This window comes from Ceratotherium simum, chromosome 28 (assembly GCF_057802395.1).
Source record: "Ceratotherium simum simum isolate JZ-2026a chromosome 28, ASM5780239v1, whole genome shotgun sequence".
Taxonomy (NCBI): domain Eukaryota; kingdom Metazoa; phylum Chordata; class Mammalia; order Perissodactyla; family Rhinocerotidae; genus Ceratotherium; species Ceratotherium simum.
The window spans coordinates 16,015,553-16,036,915 of record NC_141927.1 but is presented as its reverse complement, the minus strand read 5'-3'; the positions used below and the strand labels follow the sequence as shown (position 1 = coordinate 16,036,915).

The 21,363-nt window shown below is 41.3% G+C and overlaps 1 protein-coding gene across 5 annotated transcripts in view; it reads left to right on the top strand.

Annotated features, from left to right (window-relative positions):
* Window positions 1-21,363, top strand: part of IRF2 (interferon regulatory factor 2) — an 81,638-nt gene that overhangs the window by 30,874 nt on the left and 29,401 nt on the right. For all 5 annotated transcript variants that reach the window (XM_004428735.3, XM_014786243.2, XM_087418341.1 and 2 more), the window contains exons 2-5: window positions 12,125-12,217; window positions 19,644-19,743; window positions 20,779-20,955; window positions 21,270-21,316. In XM_004428735.3, the coding sequence (XP_004428792.1) occupies window positions 12,131-12,217; window positions 19,644-19,743; window positions 20,779-20,955; window positions 21,270-21,316 (411 nt within the window). In that variant the 5' untranslated portion in view covers window positions 12,125-12,130. The remainder of the gene's footprint in view (window positions 1-12,124; window positions 12,218-19,643; window positions 19,744-20,778; window positions 20,956-21,269; window positions 21,317-21,363) is intronic.

Below are 21,363 nucleotides of genomic sequence, written 5' to 3'. Positions count from 1 at the left end.
AATGCTAACATAGGTTTCCAGGTTTCCATCTCTAGAGGAGCATTTGTTTCAGTGGAGTAAGGCATGTAAAAATGAAACAAAGACTGTAAGGCAGCATAAGATACATATTAGAGGCAGCGTGTTTTATGAATTGAAAAGGAGTTTTGAGTCGGCCAGGATAGGCTTGGTGGAGGAGGTGGCATTTGAACAATCTGTAAAGGGACGATTGGCTATTTCCAGGCTGGACCTTTCTGCTGAGCTCCAGCCTCATATATCTAAATGCCCACCCAGCATCTCTTTTTGGATATCCCAAAGATATCTCAAATCCGGTAGACCTGAAACCAATCTCAGTATGTCCCCTCTTAAACCTTGCACATTCCCTGTTCCGGAGAGTGTGGCATTACCACCCCCCCGGTCTGAAGAAGGAAAAAAGGTCACAGAGGTCCAGATAAGATTGAAGGGGGAAGGGAGCCAGAAATTCAGAAAGAAGAGCCTGGTGGCTCTGTTTTTCTCTCTGAAGTTGGAGGCAAGATCCTTTGCTGGGGTTGATGAGTGTGAAAGTGAATCAGGGAGTATGAGTGTGGAAGCTCTGAAATCGCTCCTGTGGGGAACGGGAACAGGAGCTATGAGGGAGAAACAAAACGGTCTGCAGAGACTTCGAAAGCTCAGGTGAGGTGATAAACCATAAATGTATCATGGTATTATTTTTATGACTTGGTATTATTCAGCCCGGTCGTGAATTTTTGCCGCATGATCAGACAAGAAGAGAGAGGTGGTGAGAGGTGGTAGGGCAGCTGTGTTGGGAGGAGAAGGGGCCAGAGAGCAGCCATTCTAGGGAGAGGGAGGGAGCAGGGAAGCAGAGTTCGTTGGGCGGGGATGGACTGTAGGGTTCCGAGCCCTCTCTCGGAAAAGGCACACAACATAGACATAACATGTTCCGTATATTTCAAGCCTTACTCCCTGGATAGAAAACTCCTGTTCTCTTTAGGCTGCATTGAGAACAGTTTCCTAGAATGACCGTTGGGTCACCTGTAGTACTGAGAACCAGCTATATTTTGGTGCCTTTCGAGCACACGTGGAGGCCATAAGTCAGTTTCTCTGTCAGCTTGGGGTTGCAATGATGCAGCACAAGTTACTATCAGAGGCCAAATCGCCCTGTTTCAGGTACCACAGTAGTTTGTGGTCAGAGACAGGGAAATTTTTGTAAAGTGGCTATGGTAATATCTTCTAAAAGGGTATAGAAAACATGCCTGATAAGAAAATTGTGGGTAGAATGGCGAATATGCAAAACTATAATCTGGATGATTCTCAGAATGGGAAACTTGTTCTGTGGTATTTAAAGGCATTTTAGAATTTTAATTTCATATGCATTTATATTCCATTCATGATGAAATCTATTCACCATTGGCCTCCCTGTTTTCCCATGACTCAACTGGAGATGTTTATCAAACATATGGGATCTGGAAGGCCATTGGGCTAATGGGTACTAAATGGCAGTGATACCTACTTAGCTGCATATCAGAATTACCCTAGGATAGTAAAAATAATTCCTGGTTCCTAAGCCCTAGAGATTCGTATTCAGTAGGTCTAGGATGGGGCCAGGGAATCTTTTTTTTTTTTTTTTTAATTCCCCAGATAATAATGCTGCACAGGCAGTTTTGGGATGCTGGTATAGGTGACTAGAAAAGTATAAAAAGTGTAACTATAGGTTATGATATATTGAGGGTAGCCATTTACAGCACTCCTGCCACATCATTCAAGGTTGAGTTCCCGAAAAATACACATAGTTGGAGAATTCGTGGTTGAATTGCTTAAAACCTTGAGAAAAACTGGGCTAGAGACTAAAATTCTTAAATACGTCTATGACATGCATCTTTAAAGATCAATAAAATAAAACAATAAATGCGTGAAATAAGGATTACATCAATGATACAATGGATATCATACAATTGATTTCCATTGCTTACTAACTCACCTGAAGTTTAACAAAACTTTTAAAAATTGGATTGCGTTGATGCGGATAATATGTCCACTGAGAGGCAGGCTTTTTTCTGTGTCTGGCACTCCATCCAAATGTTAAATGTCTTTTTGATTTTGTGACTCGTTATTGTTGACTTCATCCTCCAAGGTCCCACCAGAGTACGTAGAGTGATTTGAATACTGTAGGCAGAGAAGTATTAAGTATAGCCAAATGGGTAGCTCTCAACTCCCCACCATGATATACAGAGTCATATTATCTTCCTTCTGAACATGATATTTTCATGCCAAGCACATGCTATTAAGCTTCTCTGATGCACTTCAAGTCTGTCTTCTGGGAGTTGGTACAGTTCTAAGCATTTGCTTCTTCTCGTCTTCCTGTAGCCTTCTCTTCTGCTTTCTACTTTCCACTGTCATTTCCCCTCCATCCACCACCCACATGCTCACACACATCTGTACACACACCTGGGAAGCAGTTCAGCCTAGTGCAAAGCTTTTTATTCTCTTTTGACCATAGTACCAGTATAATATAATATAAGATTGAAACAAAAGTTTAATAAAACAATGCTTATTCTGATTTTGGGGACTCTCATAGTTTCTGTTCTGTATTCTCGAACATTAAAATTGAAGTGCTGATCTTCATCTAGTCATGCTGATCTTAATCCAGTAAATTGATTTCATGATCCTCTAATGGGTTGCTGCCATAGGTTTGGTTTAGAGGTTTCTGGCATATGCTTCGGAATCAGGCAGATCTGGATCTGAATCCTTACCACTTACTAGCTCTGCATCTTGTTAAGTAGCTTCATTCCCTCATCTGTGTAATGGAGATAAGATACTATACCTCAGATAGCTTGTTTGAAGATGAAATGATATAGTGCATGAAAAACACTTGGCCTAGTGTCTGATTCCTAGTAAGCACCTGAACAAATGAGATGGGGATAATGATGATGGTGATGATATGATGATGAGGATTTTCAATTTCCAACTCCAGCTTCCTCTCAGGTCGCATGATTTTGAGCTGAAATTCTTGGTTTTGCTGAAAAGGTACACAAAAGTCAGTGTGAGGAGTGTAGAATGTCATGTAAGAGGAATTTGCATTTTGGAAAAGATTGCTGTATGTCCAGGAAAAATTACTACTAAAAATCGCTATTCTGTTCCTACAAGTGTATTGCTACCTGTGGTTTTTTTGTATGTTCCCTTAGCCGCCATGCTGGACCAGAGCAGTAGCTTCTAGCTTCTCCCCTTGCCTCTGTGTGCCCCTGTATAGAATGCTGCTTGGTTCGTGATAGTGAAACGTGGCTATTCTCGTGTCACACACTCAGAAGTTTTAGTAGCTTCTGTGAACAAGCTCAGTCTCTAGCTGAGAAAGGCCTGAGTTTGAATCTTGGTTCCTCATGTAGGGGCTTGGGTAACTTGGACATCATTTCTTTCTTTTTCTATTTACCCTTTTCAAGCTACACTTTTCCTCATCTCTAAAATAGGGATAATAATATTTAGCTGATTAAAGGCTGTTGTGAGGGTTAGAGATGATTTATGTAAAATATCCAGTCCATGCCTCTCACATGCCAGCTGATTCCTACAAAGCTCCACCCACGTAACTGCGTAAGTCAGTAGCTCTGCCCACATCAGCAAACACAGCTTCCTGAGTCCTGCTTTGGCCTTTATACCAACTTTTCCCCTTGCCTGGCTTGCTTCCTATCTTCTCTCTGCCTGGGCAATTCCCCCCCATCCTATAAGCTCTTCCTTTACCATAAAGCTTTCCCTTAAAAACCCATCTAATAATGATTTATGTATTCCTTAGGAAAGTTGGCAATTAATCATAGACTTTCTTCTAATCTCTATTGCAGTCTTTTGTATTATAATATAATATTATTAGGTAGTTTTATATGATTTATGTCTCATACCCCAAGTTAACTTATTAATTCCTTGAGGGTAGCAGTGTCTTACACGTCTTTGAATCCTCCATAGCACTTAGCACAGTTCCTTGTAATAATTTGTGTTTAATAACAATTTGTTGATAGACTGGATGACTGGATACTGCAGACAGTACATGCCATAGGAGAAGAGGGTCCAGTAGGTATAGTTGTGAGAGGAGGTTTAATGGATGAAAATAGATTTGAGCTAGCTTTTGTTGGGAGGGTAGCACTTTTGTAGGTTGGTAAAACGGTGGGCATGTGGCTGTTGGGAGGGCTATTAGATGACAAGAGCCCTCACAGGCACTTTAAAACAAATGATGCACCTGCAGAAGAGATGGGGCCAAGCACTGCTGTGGTCAGCTTCTGCGACACAGACTCAAACTTAAGCCCTGTTCTTAGCATCTCAGTTCCCATACATTTGCTTTCACTTGCCCAGTTTTGACCTATTTCCTGTGACTATAGCTGGGAACTGATGAGCTGTGGGGCTGCTAGGGGAAAATTCTCTTAAGTTTTTCTCTGATGCCTTTATTTCCTCTTCATTCCTCAAGGAAATATTTGCTGTATATAAAATTTTTAAATAACAGTTATTTTCTTTCAGTACCATAAAGACATCTTTCCATTGTCTTCTGTCTTCCATTGTTTCTGTTGAGTTGTCACTGTAAGGCTTCTGGGATTTTTTTGTTTTTTGAAGGTGATGACTGTTTTTTCCTCTGGCTGTTTTTAAGATTTTTCTCTATATTTTTGGTTTTCAGCAAGTGTACTACAGTATGTCCAGGTGTGATTTTATTTGTATTTGTCCTTTTGGGGTTTGTAGGACTGTTGTGTATCTCTTAACACCAGGGAAACATTCTGAGAAATGCGTTGTTAGGTGATTTTGTCATTGTGTGAACAACATAGCGTGTACTTACACAAACCTAGATAGTATAGCCTAGTATACACCTAAGCTATATGGTACTAATCTTATGGGATCACTGTCACATATGTGGTCTGTCATTGACCAAAATATCATTATGCAGCACATGACTATAATTATTAAATCTGTGGTTGGAAGATAATTGGTCATTGCCTCTTCAGATATTGCTTCTGCCTCATTCTTTATCTTGTCTTCGTGGAACTTCAAACTACCCATACTTTGGACCTTTTTAGGTCGAAAATAAAATCTCCAGTGGATTTTATGTTTTTTTTTTACATTTTCTACCTTTTGTCTCTAAGGGCTTCATTCTGTTTATTTTCTTCTGACCTGTCTTCTGGTTCACTTATTGTTTTTTTCCTGTGGTGTCTAATCTATTGGTAGACCCATCCATTGAGTTTTTAATTTTAATTATTTCTCCTTTAGCTTTAGAATCTCTATTTTTTTAAAGTCTCCAGTTCTCTGCCAAATTTTCCATCTTTTGTCTTTTACTTCCTTGAACATATTAGGCATAGCTGTTTTAAAGACTACATCTGAAAACATTTGCTATCTGTACAGTAGTTCTCCCTTATCCACAGTTTCACTTTCCCGGTTTCAGTTACCTGTGGTCAACTGCAGTTCAAAAACATTAAATGGAAAATTCCAGAAATAAACAATTCATAAGTTTTAAATTGTGTGCCGTTCTGAGTAGTGTGATGAAATCTTGTGCTGTTCTGCTTCATCCCAGGGACGTGAATCATCCCTTTGTCCAGTGTATTCACACTGTACACGCCAGCCACCTGTTAGTCACTTAGTAGCCTTCTCGGTTATCAGATTGACTGTCACAGTATTGCAGTGCTTGTGTTCAAGTAACCCTTGTTTACTTAATAATGGTCCAAAAGTGCAAGAGTAGTGATGCTGGCAATTCAGATATGCCAAAGAGAAGCCATAAAGTACTTCCTTTAAGTGAAAAGGTGAAAGTTCTTGACTTAATAAGGAAAGAAAAAAAATCATATACTGAGGCTGCTAAGATCTAGTTTTATCCCTTACAAAGCTTGGAGGGAGTGGTTTCTAGGACTTTCCTTACCTAGCTGGGTCCTCATCTTCAATTCTGGTCCCACTAGTCACCCTAATGTGTCAAAAACTCTGCTCAGCTTCTATTCTCTGCAGCCTCCTCTTCTGGAATCAGCAGCTGCCTCTAGACTAGGAGAAGAACTGTCTCAAATGGCAGGCTTGACCTTCCTGGGTTTCTTTTTTCTCCCAGATCTTGCCTCCTAGTTCTTTACTACCTTGTTAGTTCTCTGATGCTTTTAAACATATTTTTAAAAACATATTTTGTCCGGGTTTCTTAGTTATCCACCATGGGAGTTAGGTCTGAATTACCTATTGTGCTATTACCAGAAGAACCCTCCTCTCAGCCAAGGGTTTTATTTATTTTATTTTTTCCCCCCAAAGCCCCAGTGGATAGTTGTATGTCGTAGCTGCACATCCCTCTAGTTGCTGTATGCAGGACTCGGCCTCAGGATGAACGGAGAAGTGGTGCCTCGATGCGCACCCGGGATCGGAACCCGGGCCACCAGCATCGCAGCGCGCGCACTTAACCACCAAGCCACGGGGCCGGCCCTCAAGGGTTTTTATTATCTTAAATCCGGCAGGGATGTTTAACAGGGAACGTTAACACAATTTAAGTAGTATTTTAGGAAGATTAATGTGTCAGTAGAATGCAAAACAGAGAGGGAGTTGGGAAAGGCTCAGTAAGCAGAAGAGTTAAGGCCGTCATAACTGAATGCTTTCTAAAGTGAGCTGAAAGCAGAGGTTAGGGGTTTCTGAGCCTAGGCATTTCAGACGGACCTGGATGAGCGTCGGCTCCCCTACTTACCAGCAGAGTGCCCTTGAGCGGTTCCCTAACCCATCCTCTCATCTGTAATATGCGGTAATGAACTCCCGACCTCCTAGGCTTGTAAGAGTTAAATGAAAAACTCATAGAAAACACTGGTTTTAATGCCTACCATATAGTAAGTGCCCAGTAAATAGTAGCCATTGCTATGACTATGCCAAGATCCAAACTTCCAAAGTTATTTCTGTTAATATTGAGGATCACTGTTAATGACACTAATCAGGACCACAGCATTGTCAGCTTCGTGGGGGACATGATTTATGTCCTGTGAATCACGGTGAACAGCTTCCATGCCATTATGCAGCATCCCTGGCACCAGTAATATTCTAAATACCCGCCATGTACTGAATTGATTTATAGCCCCGTGCCATGGTTTTGAAGATGATCCCAATCCCAAATCTCAAAGTTGTAATGATAGCTGATTTTAGAAAGTGCCTTTTGTCAGGCTTGAAGGTAGATGCTTCATATTTTAGGTTTATAGAACCATAAAATTTTAACATTTAACTTTCAAAACAACCGCACAAGAATAGAAGCTTACAAAAAAGGTAAATCGGCTTATGAGCCTTCATGTTACAAAAGGGTTCCTAGAATCATACATAACCGCAGAAATTATCTTTTTGAAATCTCTCATTTTTCTGGATGATCAAGGTCTGGACCAGAGAGGTTGAGTGACAGCTCAAGGATACATGCTAGTGATGGCAAAGTCAGGACTGGAACACAAGTGTCCCGATTTCTGGTGTATTTTGGTTCTCTTGGCGAAAAGAGCACCTCTGTGTCTTCTCTACCTAGTTCCATGCCTTCTTCAACTCTGTTCAAGTGTCCTGTGGTCTGGGTGTTGGTGACTGTGGGAAACTTGCCTTACAGAAGGAAGGCCAATCTATCACTTTGAATTTCATTGATGGAAGCTAGAAAATCATGCCGCGTAAGCATCTTTTCTCAGTACTCAGTCCTCTCACCCTCTGGGACTGTCATCCCAGCTTTTTAATCTCTGGAAATATAATTTATTTTTAGCATCAAACTAAATGACGAGTTTCTGGTGCTAGGTTCAGTGCAGAATTCCACTTTTGCTTTCTTTCACAGAAGTAAGGATGCGTACTCAACCTCTGATGGTCCTGAGAAATGTATGTCAAACAGCAACCTTTTTCTTCTGTATCATGTGGCAAGACCACTGGTAATTCATTACCTGTTCAGTGTGTGGGAGGTGGGGCCAGGCCATAAAATCAAATGAAAAAGCGGAAGTACCTTCACATACCAGGGTTAGCTTTTCATTGTGTATCATCCGGGATGTCCTAGCTATTTAAAAAAAAAAACATAGAAGCTGAAATAGGTGAAGCCCTTTATAACAGAGTTTGCCCTACTCTGATAACATACTTGCTATATTTGCTTTTCCTAAGAATCTGCTTATAATTAAGGACTGCCCTGATTAAAGATGTAGGAAACTTTTTCCATGTGTGATTTCCATGGTATTTTGGCTAGGTAAGCGATAAACTTTGAGATTTGGTTTTGTTAGAAAGTCACAGTATGTAAATAAGAATGGACCAACAATGATGCAGCAGAATCTGACACACTGAGACTGATGGAGGAGGTCTGTCTGTAGAATGACCAGACTTTGCAGGAGGTCACAGAAGAGCCAAGTGGCACGGAAAAATGAAAGTTAATCCAGAGCCTCGCTCCCCACAATGTGGACCTAGGAGCTTGTTAATCACAGGGCTCACCTAGACCTACTAAATCGAGATTTGTATGTACATTAAAGTTAGCGAAGCACTGGTCTGGATTTTGTAATCAGCTCTTACCTTTATTATTAACAAAACTGGCCATATCATTCATTTGCATAAATCGTCAGTTTTCTCTTCAGTCTTGGGATGAAGGCCAAAATCCTGGGCATGGTTTCCCAGGCCCTCCAGGGTCAGCCTGTCTCTGGCATCCTCCCTGTTGTTGACTACCTTCTAGCAGCTGGTCCTTCTGCCCCGGGGCCTTTACAGTGTCTCGTCTTCTTCTCATGCCTTAGGATGCCTTCCTTCACCTGTAGTCTAGGTTGGGGCCCTGTTTCCTGCCCTCAGAGTACCTTCTGTATTAGTTTCCTGGGCTTAAACAACAAAAATTTATTTTCTCACAGTTCTGGAGGCTAGAAGTCCCAAACTGAAGTGTCCGTAGGGCTTTTCTTCTCTGAAGCCTCTAGAGGAGCATCGTTTTATGGCTCTTCAGCTTCTGCTGGCTCCAGGAACCCCTTGGCTTGTGGCAGCATCACTCCAGTCTCTGCTTCTGTCTGCACATGGCTATCTTCCCTCTTGGGTCTGTGTCTTCACACGGCGGTCCCTCTGTGTGGGTCTGTGTCCAAATTTCCCTCCTTATAAGGACATTAGGGTCCCATTAGCCTCTAGTCACACTTTTATCAATCAATACATAATCTTGTTTTATGTTTCTGTTTAAAGACTCTTTGTTATTTATTGTTGTTTTGTTAACATTGAACTCACAGCCGACAACACTGTAACTCACGCCTGAAAGAACCTTATCTAACACACGTATTTTCTCCATAGGGCACACCCTAGCTTTCTTGCGTTTAGGAACGCTAGGCTGCACTTCAGACACACCACTCTGGAGGGCCATTTTAATCAGCAAAATCGCCAACAAAATGCACAAAAATTCAAAAAATGTTGCACTAAATAGACCATAAATAGGACACTTGTTTACAGTGTGAGAGCTGAAATAAGAAGGCAGAATGTCTCCTTGTTCCACCTCAGCTAGGAATGTGTACATTGGACGACTCCAATTTTTCCCCTCTCTGTGCATGTCTCTGAATGACCATGAAAGCACCCCAAGGATTGGTCTGGGCCTTACAAATAAATTTCAGTGAGTAGGTGAATTTGCAAATATGGAACCCCCAAATAATGAGAGTTGATTGTATCTACCCACGTAGGCTCTAATTTTAAAGACAGGAAGCTTTTTGAAATATTTCTGGTGACCTTTTTTCCAAATGAGTTGTTTGTGAAAAAAATATGGGAGGAAATATCATATTATTATGATGACAAATGGGAAGCAGGGCCATTTACGCATCCCCGTTGTTTTTTCGTTGCTAAGTTTAGGCAGAGCAGCAATGGTAGTGACCCGTAGCAGTTCTGCTTGTCATGTTGTCCCCACAGAAGAGCTCATGACTACGTACCTATTCCTACTTCTGCCCCTCCCTCTACTTTCTTTACTGCTCCAGACTTAGCTGCCCCCTCTCTGTGTCTTGAGATCTTCTTAAGAGGGAGGATCTGACTGGGTTGGTGGTCACCAGCCTGTTGAGTAGAGCCCTCACAGTGGTCAGTCACCCAGTGGGGTCTTCTGTGGACAGCTTTTCCCAGCAGCCCACAACTCTTCTGTAACTCCTTATCATTCTGTACATAGAACTCTTCATGTGTTAATTATGTTCTTTCCTGTCTCCTATTAGACTAGGAGTTTCTAGATGGCAGGGAGTGTCTTACCTTTTCCTCTTCCTGGAATATCATTCTCAATGAATGATCTTTGAATGGGTGGCTGAATGAATGAGTGAGTGGAACGACTTGAGAACCACTAAGAGCAGCTATATTTGGGGCTCCTTGTGGCCGTTCCATGTCCTTTGGACTGTCCTTGAGGTTCCTATTACTCGTCTCAAAGAATGGTGGCCTGAAGCCACCAGATGAGTGGACGGAGCCAGCCTGCAGGGGTACCCACCTTGGCTGATCTTCAGAACTGGCCTGGTTCTTGTGTTGAACGTCTCCTGGGTGGAAGGCTGCATTTGGGCTTTGTAGGATTATGAAAAGACCTATAAGAGGTGGAATTCCCACTGTTGAAGAACTTACCATTTGGTTAGAAAGAGAGGGTGTACACAGCTGAAAAGTTCATGGTTAAGGTGAGAGTTAGATAGGAATAAAGACAGTACAGAAAGCTGCCGTAAAGCACTGTTTGCTTTTCAAATGAGCAGAATAAGACCAATGAGTATGGTGGGAGTTGGAGGAGGAGGATTCATTCGGGCTGGAGTGGTCCGGGAAGGCTTGTGGAGAAGGAGAGTGGAGGCTGGGTCTTGGAGGATGGGTAAGGATTGGCAAGGCCCAGGAAAGAGGAGCAGAGGGCACGGGACGAGCAAGGAGCAGGAGGCGTCTGCAACAGTGAGTGGATCAGAAATGGGCAAGATGCACAAGGGAAAGGCGGGTTCCAGAATTTAGTTCTAGAGTTTAATTAGGCTCTACAGGCAAAGGGTGCAGCCCCAAGTGGTTCACGTAATGATGCTTGCACTCTGGCCTGAGCTGGGGGCAGGGCATAGAGGAGAGGGGAATTCCTTTGCGGGCTGGAGGAGAGAGTTATTGAGACTTTGATCTCAGCCTAAATTCATCTGAATAGAATTTTCAGAGCTCATTTTTGGGGGAGGAGATGAGTGAAATAAAGAAGAGACAGCTAAGGGTTGAAAAGAGGATTATGTCACACTGTCCATGAAGTCCTATGGAATGGAGGCTTGAATCGATATCATCTTGGCTTTTGAATCCCACATTAAATTTAAATTTACGCATAAATAGCATGAAGATGAGTGGTAGACAGAACTTTGTTAGTGATTCCACTCTGGATATACTTAGGTGGACAAGGGAAAGACCATCTAGAAATGTATCTGGAAGGAGGGGAGAGGCATTATGTGCGCTGGTAGAGGAAAAGTGTTTAGACTGTGAAATGATTTTCAGAGGGAAAGTAAGTTAAAGGAAAAGGGAGGATGATGTCATGTCGGAGGGGGAGGGTGGCAGGGAAGAAAGATCCTTGAGGGGGTGAAGAGAATGCATTGACGGAAAAGCAAAGCTGAAGTCAGAGCTGGGGGCTGGTGCGCTCTGAAGGGAGATAGAAGGTCAGGAGGGAATGGCTAGTTAGTGAAAGACCTTGGAACCAAATGAATTGATTCCTTTAGAGCTTTAAAGTGCCAATATTGGGGGGTTCAAAGCACTTCTATAACCCAGATACGCAAAAGAAATGAGTTGGTTATAGTCACTCTTTCCCACAACTGTTTTCTCTGTCCACCTTGGCTATTGGAAGGATGATATCCAAAGGTACTCTGAATGCCTGATACATTGAAGGTGTCTGCTGTAAACACAGCCAGGTCAGGAGAGGGTAGACCTAGCTTTAGGCAAGGTGACTCAGAGGTGTCTGGGCCCTCTGGCTAGATGAGATTCCATAGGCCTCCTATGTCCATGGGACCCTCTCAGCCCAGAGCAGGCTTGGCCTGTACCATTGCTCCACTGAGGCAGCTCCTCAGGATGAGCAGAGTGCTCAAGATGGGGCCGGTGGCTCTAGGGCAAAGCCCCTCAACATGCTCCCCTAGCCCCCCAATCCCCATGTGCACATAAGCTGTTGGGTTTTGAGGACAGGAATAATGGAAGAAGCTCAGGCTGGGGTGCAGAACTTGATAGTGCAGACCTGACAGTCGGCAGCAGATATGCCTAATGTTGTGTCTCTCTTCTGCAAAAGGGTACAATGCCAGTGGAAAGGATGCGGATGCGCCCGTGGCTGGAGGAACAGATAAACTCAAACACGATACCAGGGCTAAAGTGGCTTAACAAGGTAAGTGCACTAGGTGCCTGTGAGTGTCTATATACGTGTGTGTGTGTCGGGGGGAGAGAGAGAGATCCTTACTAGAAACACAAGCACGCGGACCGCCAAAAGTAAAACTGTTCTTGGTGTTCAAAATCTTATGCTTGTTAATTACAAAACTCAACCAACCAAAAATGATGGTAAAAACGTCAAGTTATCGTATAAAGAAGGCTTTTGTCATCTTCTCTGTAGCCTCGCCCATGAGTTGACAGTTGGAGCTCACCTTTGGTATTTGGATGACTGTTGATGAGAAGCTTCTTGCTGTGTTTTTCTTTAATGACTCCTGCCTCTTCCCCTCTGAGTACTTTCTTGCTTCTCCTGGCTTTCTAGAATGAGAAGCCATGGCAACTCTAAGACTTTCTGTTGGCAATGGAGCCTACTGATTTTCTTTTCAGTATTCTCTGTGTAAAGAAAACTTTCGTTTTCATTTAAAAGATGTCTTCTCTTTATCTTTATCGTGGAGCCCTGTTTGTGTGCCTACCCATCCTAAAAAAGTAGTAGTTATCATTTACAAGCACCTACCTCCCGCCTCCATATATACATAAATGCTCTCTTACTTTATCAACCCCTAAACTCTCAATTTAATTGAGCCTGCCTGTTAGGTGTGAAACAGGAAGATAGTGTCTGTAAAAATGAAGAACTCCTGAAATATATGGTTGTAATCTAGGAAAGCAACTAAATATAATATATCATGCCTTCTTTAAGAGGGCCCAAGAGAGAGGTTTCTTTCCTACTACCAAGAAGATTATAATTCTTCTGGGCATATTTCTTTTTCCTCTTTTACCTTCCCCCTCATTTTTAATCTTAAGGACACGATGAATAATTTAGCTGGTCAGGCTTTATCTTTGTATCACGTGCTCGAGAGCTTAGAGCCAGATTGTGGCCCGCTTCTAATGAGTGTACAGAATATTGCAGCATAATTTTTTTATGTTATATATCACTCCTGGCTTCATTTTATCTTTTCAGATATCTCTCAGATTTTATTTATTTTTGTGATTTTTCCTTCATCCACTTATTTTTAAATTAATGTTATTGTATTTGAAAGTATCTGTTTGATTCCTTTCTGAAACAAGGCAGGGTACGAAATAAATAGAAATAAGTAAACCATGTGCTCATTTCATGTGACTTGTCATATATCTTAAGGTCTTATGGCAAAAAATATGTTTTTTCTAGGCTTGCTATATCTATAGTATTTTGTATTTGTATCCTGGAGGAGCTTTGTAATTAACCTCTTCCAAAGAAACAAACAAGAAATCAGGTTGCACCTTCGCCTATTTGGTTTCCAGGGATGCATGTGGAGGTGTAAGAAAGGGGAGATGATAGTCAGGGAAAGTTGAAGAGACATAGCATACTCAATAACAATGATAATCATAATCGTAATCATAAAACTAATATTTGTTAAGTGCCAGGTACTCCTCTAAGCAGACACATGCATTAACTCACATAATCCCCTCTATGGGGTAGATACTCTTATTTTTTCCATTTTACAGACAAGGAAACCAAGGCACAGAGAAGTTAAGTAGGATTATATTTTGAAGAACAAGATAACATTGCCTATATTGATTTAGAGTATGAAATTAAAGCAGGTGTTCTTGAATTCTGAAGAGAAGTAAGTTGTTTGTTTTTTCTTTTTCTTTTTTTAAAAACACATCTACCCATTTTGGCTGGCTTGATGCTGTGGCGACCTTACATCATTGTGTCTCCTGTACCGAGTAGGCACTTGATATGCTGCAGTTAGTTTTCCTCTGTCGTGGGTTGAATTGTGGTCCCTCAAAGGATATATCCAGATCCTAACCCCCAGAACCTGTGGATGTGACCTTATTTGGAAAAAGGGTCTTTGCAGATGTAATTAAGTTAAGGATCTCCAGATGAGATCATCCTGGATGATCCAGCTGGGCCAAGCCAATGACAAGTGTCCTTATAAGAGACAGAAGAAAAGACACACAAAGAGGAGGAGGCCATGTGAAGAAGAAGGCAGAGATTGGAGTGATGCTGCTGTAAGCCACAGAATGCCTGGAACAGCAGAAGCTGGATGAGGCAAGGAAGATTCTCCTTAGAGCCTTTGAAGGGAACGCAGCCCTGCTGACATATTGATTTTGGATTTCTGACCCCCAGAACTGAGACAGAATAAATTTCTGTGATTGTAAGCTGCCCAGTTTGTGGCAATTTGTTATAACAGCTCAAGGAAGCCCTCTTAGGGCTGTTTCCTTACTGCGACTCTCCATTGAGACACCTTTTCTTTATTTTTCTGAAAGTAAATGGATTCCTCTTTGTGCAGGTGACAACTTAGCTCCTCTCAGGTGGCCCTTACTGCTGAGCTTCACTCAACTGGCTCTTGGCTCATGAGTTGTCTTCCCTAGCAGAGAGGAAAAGGAGACCCCTCCGCCATCTTGTCTGGCTCCTCTGCTAGCAGTGGGCATGAGCCAGGCTGAAGGAAAGAGAACGCGCCCTTGGCTGTAGCAGATGGTGCCTCTCAGGACAACACTGGCACAGGAGTCCATGGGCTGCCTGAGGGGCCTGGTCAAACAGGCCTCCGACTGGGCCTAGCCAGAGTGGGCATGTGGCCGTGTTTGTGCCTGCGAGCAGTGCTGCCACTGACACTGTAGACCTTGGATGGGGTCAGGACATTTTCTCCATACCTATACTCCCACAGGGCATCTTCCTATAAGTTTCTGCTAACTTAGGCTTGTTGGCATTCATCTGTTCATGTAAATACTTAACTGAGCCTCTAATATTATTTCCTTCCCATTTATAAGCATTTTGCCTAAGAATCCCTGTTTGTATTTTGAGTAGTTCGAGGTCATTCCAAAATCTCTTCTCCCACTAAAGACTGTTATAACTCTTAGAAAATGGCCACTGTCCGTGGGGCTTTGCCATTCACTTATCCCTTAATTGCGTTCAGAATGTGTTGGTGTTTGTGGATGTACTCCAGGCTGGAAGCCCCCTGAGGGCAAGTGCCATGGCTGTCTTGATGGTTACTGCAGACTCGGTGCCAGGCCTAGTGCCTGACGCTTGGGAGACACTTGGCAAATATTATTCTGTGAATAAATGGATGAATGATGCATACTTGAAGAGGAGCAACATTGGTGGCTGTGTTTTTGTTCTGTTAAGTTAATTAGACTTGTGAACCCTGGCAGTGTGATATGTCTCCTCAAACGGATGGTCCGTCAAACCCAGTACATTCTTTGTAAGAGACAAATAGGTGGTTAGTTACTGCCTTAAATTTATTTCTATCTCCTTTTTTCAATAAACTTGGAGGAGGGTGGTAATGAAATAGGTGCTTTGGATTCCTCTGAAGGAGCAATGAGGAAGTCTGGCAGAGCAGCATTATAAGTAGCTCGTGAATGGGGTCTTGGCTTGGGCCAGTTACTCTGTATTATGAGTATTTGCAAATATACATAGTATGTTTGAATAGCCTAATGACTAAAAAGAATAGTACAGCAAATTCCCATCTAGATGTAAAATTTACATCTATATTTAACAGTTTTTAACATTTTTTTAAATCTGTATGTGTGTATGTGATATTTTAAAGCAACTCCCTGACAGCGTACATCTATAAGACTTAAGAATATTTTCTTATATATTCACAATATCATTATCAATTGGAAAAAATTAATCATGATTTTTAATATCATAGCTGCCCCATTCATATTCAATATGCTGTGAATATTCCCAGAATATCTTTTTACAGCTGATGTGTTCAGTCAGACTCCAAGAAGGTCCACAGGTTGTATTGGTTGTTCTGACTCGAAGTCTTTCCTGATTGTAAACAGTAACCCTTTCCTTTTTTTCTTCTTGCCACTGACTTGTTGAAGAGACCAGGTCAGCTCTGGATCTGTCCAAATGCTTGCTTTGGTTTCCCTGGGCCATTTCTTGAGGGAGGAAGGAGCCACCTCCAGGTTCATCATTTCTCTCTTAGCTCTGATTGATTCCCACTCTGTTTATTGATGTTCTTATTTCATGTTGGAGAACTGCCTGGACCCAGTTGCCAAGGCCACTCCCCAAGCACAGGAGATCATCAGGTAGTTCCAGACCTTTCCTTTCTGTTCAGTTTGAAAGCAAGCTTGTGCTTGTGTAAATATCAGGCCATCTCAGAACAGGGTAAGGAGTCCAAACAAAAATAACATAACTAACTTGGACCGTCTTATAAATATTGGGAGAAAGAAGAGGGAGAGAGAGGGAAGAAAGCTAGTTTCCACTTGAGGCCAAGGTGTATTTGTTCTGCATTGCTCAAGATAACCTTCAATGTTCTTCTCAACTCAAGCCGTGCTTATCTCTCCTGCCCTCGGAGGGGCAGAGTTCTCTCTGTATATATGTAAACATGAGTGGACTTTGGTACGTGCCGCCCTTCTGTACACAGTGTATACAGCCACTATATGTGTGGACTCGGCATTCAGGGCTTCTGATGGTGCATACTGATGTCACAGACACAGGGCAATGCCGTCACCCTCCCATAGAGCACGATGATCTATGACTAGAATGTTTACTGGTCAGAATCTCTTTTAGTTTTAAAATGAATTTCTCCTTCTTTACCTTTCAACATGGTCTTTTTAAAAATACATATGTATGATGCATTTATTAGTATTTCTTTTTTTTTTGCAATATGAAAAACTAGTTAAAAGTTACATGTAGCTTTTTTTTTTTTTCCAATTTACTATTTTAACCATTTTAAAGTGTACCATTGAGTGGCATTAAGTACATTCACAATATTATGCAACCATCACCACTATCTAATTCCAAATTTTTTCATCACCTCAGAAGGAAACACTGTACTCATTAAGTAGTGACTCCCTATTTCCCCTTCCCCTAGTTCATGCCAACCACTAATATGCCTTCTGTCTCTAGAGATATGCCTTTTCTGGATATTTCATATAAATGGAATTATTCAACATGTGGCCTTTTGTGTAAGGCTTCTTTCACTTAATGTTTTCAAGGTTCATCCATGTTATAGCATGTGTCAGTACTGCATTCCTTTTAGTGGCTGAATAATATTCCATTTTACGCATATACAACATTTTCTTTATCCATTCATCAGTTGATGGACATTTGGGCTGTTAGCTAGAGCTTTTGGCTCTTGTGAGTAGCGTTGCTGTGAACATTCATGTATAAATATTTGTTTGAACACCTGTTTGTAATTCTTTGGGTATTTATCCAAGAGTTAAATTACTGGGTCATGTGGTAATATTGTGTTTAACTTTTTGAGGAACGGCCAAACTATTTCTCACAGCAGCTACACCATTTTACATTCCCACCAGCAATGTATGAGGGTTCCAGTTTCTCCACATTTTCACCAACACTTATTATTTTCTGTCCTTTTTTTTAATTCTAGTCATCCTAATGGGTGTGAAATGGTATCTCATTGTTGGTTTGATTTGCATTTCCCAAATGATTAGTGATGTTGAGCATCTTTTCATGTGCTATTGGCCATTTATTTATCTTCATTGGAGAAAGGTCTGTTCAGGTCCTTTGCCCGTTTCAAGAGTCTCCATGGTGGATAATTGCTAGGTTCAGTCATTACTTTTGTGGTTCCATGATTTTGGCGTGGTTTCTGTGAGACCAGGTTTGGTAGTGTGTGTGTGCATGTGTGCATGCGTGCATGCGTGCCTGCTCACGCAAATGCTTGAAAAGATCTACTTATCAGAATCAACGTTGTGTCTTATGAGATGGATTTCAGATTGTGTCACCCCAGAACCCTTTGATCTAGAAATAAATACAATAGCAAATTCTTAATGTCTGTATCTTTAAGCATAAACCTTTAGAATCTGCTTGTGTACTTCAGGAAAAGTTCTTTTATCGAAATAAATTCATTTTCATGTGAACATCAAAAACTGCATTAAGTGATTTTGCTCTCTGATTTTCATCTACATTAAAAAATAAAATTTCACTCAGCCCCTTTGTGGTGACTGCCCTTTTGAAAATGACTCACCTGAAACCCTGCTCTCTCGGTGGGTGATACAGAATGAACAAGGAGGAGTTTGTGGAAAAATCTCTTGCTTTCAGTTCTTCTTAATTAACTGAGTTTTAAATACAGTAGAATTTTCCCTTCTAACAGTTTTTGGGGAACTCTCAAATGTTCTGAAATATTTTTAGATCAGGCTTTGTAAGTGGCTCTGTGGAGAGGCACCAAGCCCTCCTTTGGGTCAGTTGGGACCCTGTCTGTCTTTCATTGTGTGAGACCAAAGTGGTGAAAAATCCCTACTGGCATTTTCTTTCCTTTCCCAGTGGATTGTGTAGGGATCCTCATACCTGGAAATTGTCAGATCTACCTTGAGAGCTTTAAAAAAATACAGTTTTCCTGGGCTTTAATCTCCACAGAATCCAAGTCAACAGATCTGTCATAAAACAGGAACTCTTCTAAATCTAAACACGGGGAGACAATGTGTGATGTGATTAAGTGATTGAGTATGGGCTCACATGACCTCGGGATTGAATTTAGACACTTCTTACCATAAATTCCTTGACTAAATAATTTAATTCCGTTCGTCAGTCTCCTCAACTGTAAAGCGGAAATGATGACATATACGTAACTCATTAGGTTGTTGCAAAAAACAAAACTGAGACCATGTGAATGTGTGCGGTCAGATGTAAAGTGCCACGGGACCTTAGCAACCGCTGGTGTTGGCAGGAGAGCTGGTTGAACCAGGTTTCACAAATGTAGTTTTACTATGAGTGTGATTTTGTTTCCAAAGCACTAGTTTCTAATCTTGTGGTTGCCAGGGTCAATTTAAGCAATTTTGAGTTACCTCTTGGGCTGTAAGAGAGATGGAAAGTCTGGTATAAGAAGAATTGTGCTGAGGGACTTTTCTCCAAAAAAGGAGTATTATTTCCACATACTTGATACATCTTTGTTTGTAATTCTTGCTATTTCATGCAGGGCAGTAGACACATAGGAGTTAGAACATTAGACAAAGTCTTCTATTTCTATTGGCTACACAAGCAGATTGAGATATTTGGTCTCTGTGATAGTGGCCTCAGATACCCCTGACATCTCTTTAGCAGCACAAATGGATGTTATTTTGGAAAGTTGCCTAATTTTTAATTTACCCGAGGTAGCTGGAGTTCCTCTTTACCAATGATGGAAATAAATGATAAGACTAAGCATTTGAAGTTGCAGTAAGTGGCCAGTTATCTGTGGTCCCATAATAGAGAAGTGGCCCAGATAACAGAACACATTGGCATATCCCAAATCATCCCCTTTGACCTTGGAATACATTCCTGTTCTGCCAGACTCTGCACGACTCTGAATCTTACCTGGGTAGACTGTCAAGATTTGGAGCCCAGTGGGGAAGTGGGTTTGGTTTATAGTAGATTTTACTGTAGACACTTAACAAACCCAGTGATACTTAGTGGAGAATCTTAAGAACTTAAGTTCTTATTTACTTTCTTTTTCCCCCAGGAAAAGAAGATTTTTCAGATCCCCTGGATGCACGCGGCTAGACATGGGTGGGATGTGGAGAAAGATGCTCCGCTCTTTAGAAACTGGGCAATCCATACAGGTATTAAAACCCCTGCATTGATTATAGAGGCAGGTGCTTTTGTTTTTTTGTTGTTTTCCTGCCTTCTTTTTTTAAATTGAGGTATAATTGACGAATGAAATTATAAGACATTTAAAGCGTATGACGTGATGATTTGATATACGTACGTATATATTGTGAAAAGATCCCCCCCCGATACCGAGTTAATTAACACATCCAACACCTCACATTTTTATGTTTGTTTTTTTTTTTTTGGTGAGAACATTTAAGTTCTACTCTCTTAGCAAATTTCAGTTATACAATACAGTATTAACTATTGTTTATTTTTGTTTCACTACACATATAAAATCTCCTGGCTTATGGCCTTATGAGGATAGCTCTGGAAAACCTGTGACATGTCCCCAGGCACATCCAGAACACATGGCGTACACACTTCATCACTCAGAAGAGAGATGCTCCACCCATCCCGTAGAAACTTAGTCCTTAATTTTCCTGCAAATGTGGTATTCTGATTAAGTTCCCCATGTATGTACTAGGGGAATATAGAATTTATTTGTTCTGGAGCTGTAAATAACTGTCGAATTTATCTCCCCAAAAGGTAGTCAAGAATATATTCATTTATAACAAAATTTAAGTAAGGAGTTATGTACAAGAATGGACTTTTACTTAGTATTTGAGAGTCAGACAAAAAGGAGATAATTCAATCATCTGTGCCTGTCAGCCTCCCAGCCTCCCAGCTTTCTCTGTTACTTACATTGATTCTCCGTTCTTCTGCCATTCTTAATTTTCTCTCAAGCTGTTTGGTAGAGCCAGGGTGACTAGCTTGTCCCAGTTTGCCCAGAACCGTCCAGATTTTAAAACAAAAATTCCTGAATCCCAAGAACCTTCTCAGTCCCAGGCAAACCAGGACAGTTGGTCACTACAGGTGTAGCCTGGAATTCTGAAAGGATTCTCTGCACTCCCTGGCCAGCAATCCTGTTTCCAAACATTTTTATCCACTATCTAATTTTTTTCTCTCTTTTCCATAACCTTAATTCTTTTGGCTATTTTTTTTAGGAAAGCATCAACCAGGAGTAGATAAACCTGATCCCAAAACATGGAAGGCGAATTTTCGATGTGCCATGAACTCCTTGCCTGATATTGAAGAAGTCAAGGACAGAAGTATAAAGAAAGGAAACAACGCCTTCAGAGTGTACCGCATGTTGCCCTTATCTGAACGACCTTCTAAGAAAGGTAGACAAAGATGTTTACTGATTAAAATATGATCACTCAGTGTGTATTGTAGTGCCTTTGTCATTTCTTTATTTCTACATCTGTAGTCACACCAAGGATAGAATATCTGTTCACACTGTGGATGATAATTCTGCTTTACCTGGCTGGGGAAAATGACTCTCAGGTCGCCAAAGGCATTAAAAGAAGCATTTGCAATTTTGACCATGTACAGATTAAAGGTTCATTGAGAGTTTCAGAAAAAATTTAACTTAGGGGAAACGTTTCTCTGTATGTTCTTCATGAATTAATCCACAACTATTTTTTTGTTGCCATAGGAAAGAAACCAAAGACAGAAAAAGAAGACCGAGTTAAGCACATCAAGGTAATCTTTGGTTGTTCAGAGAGAAGGCCAAAGTTGTGACCATATTA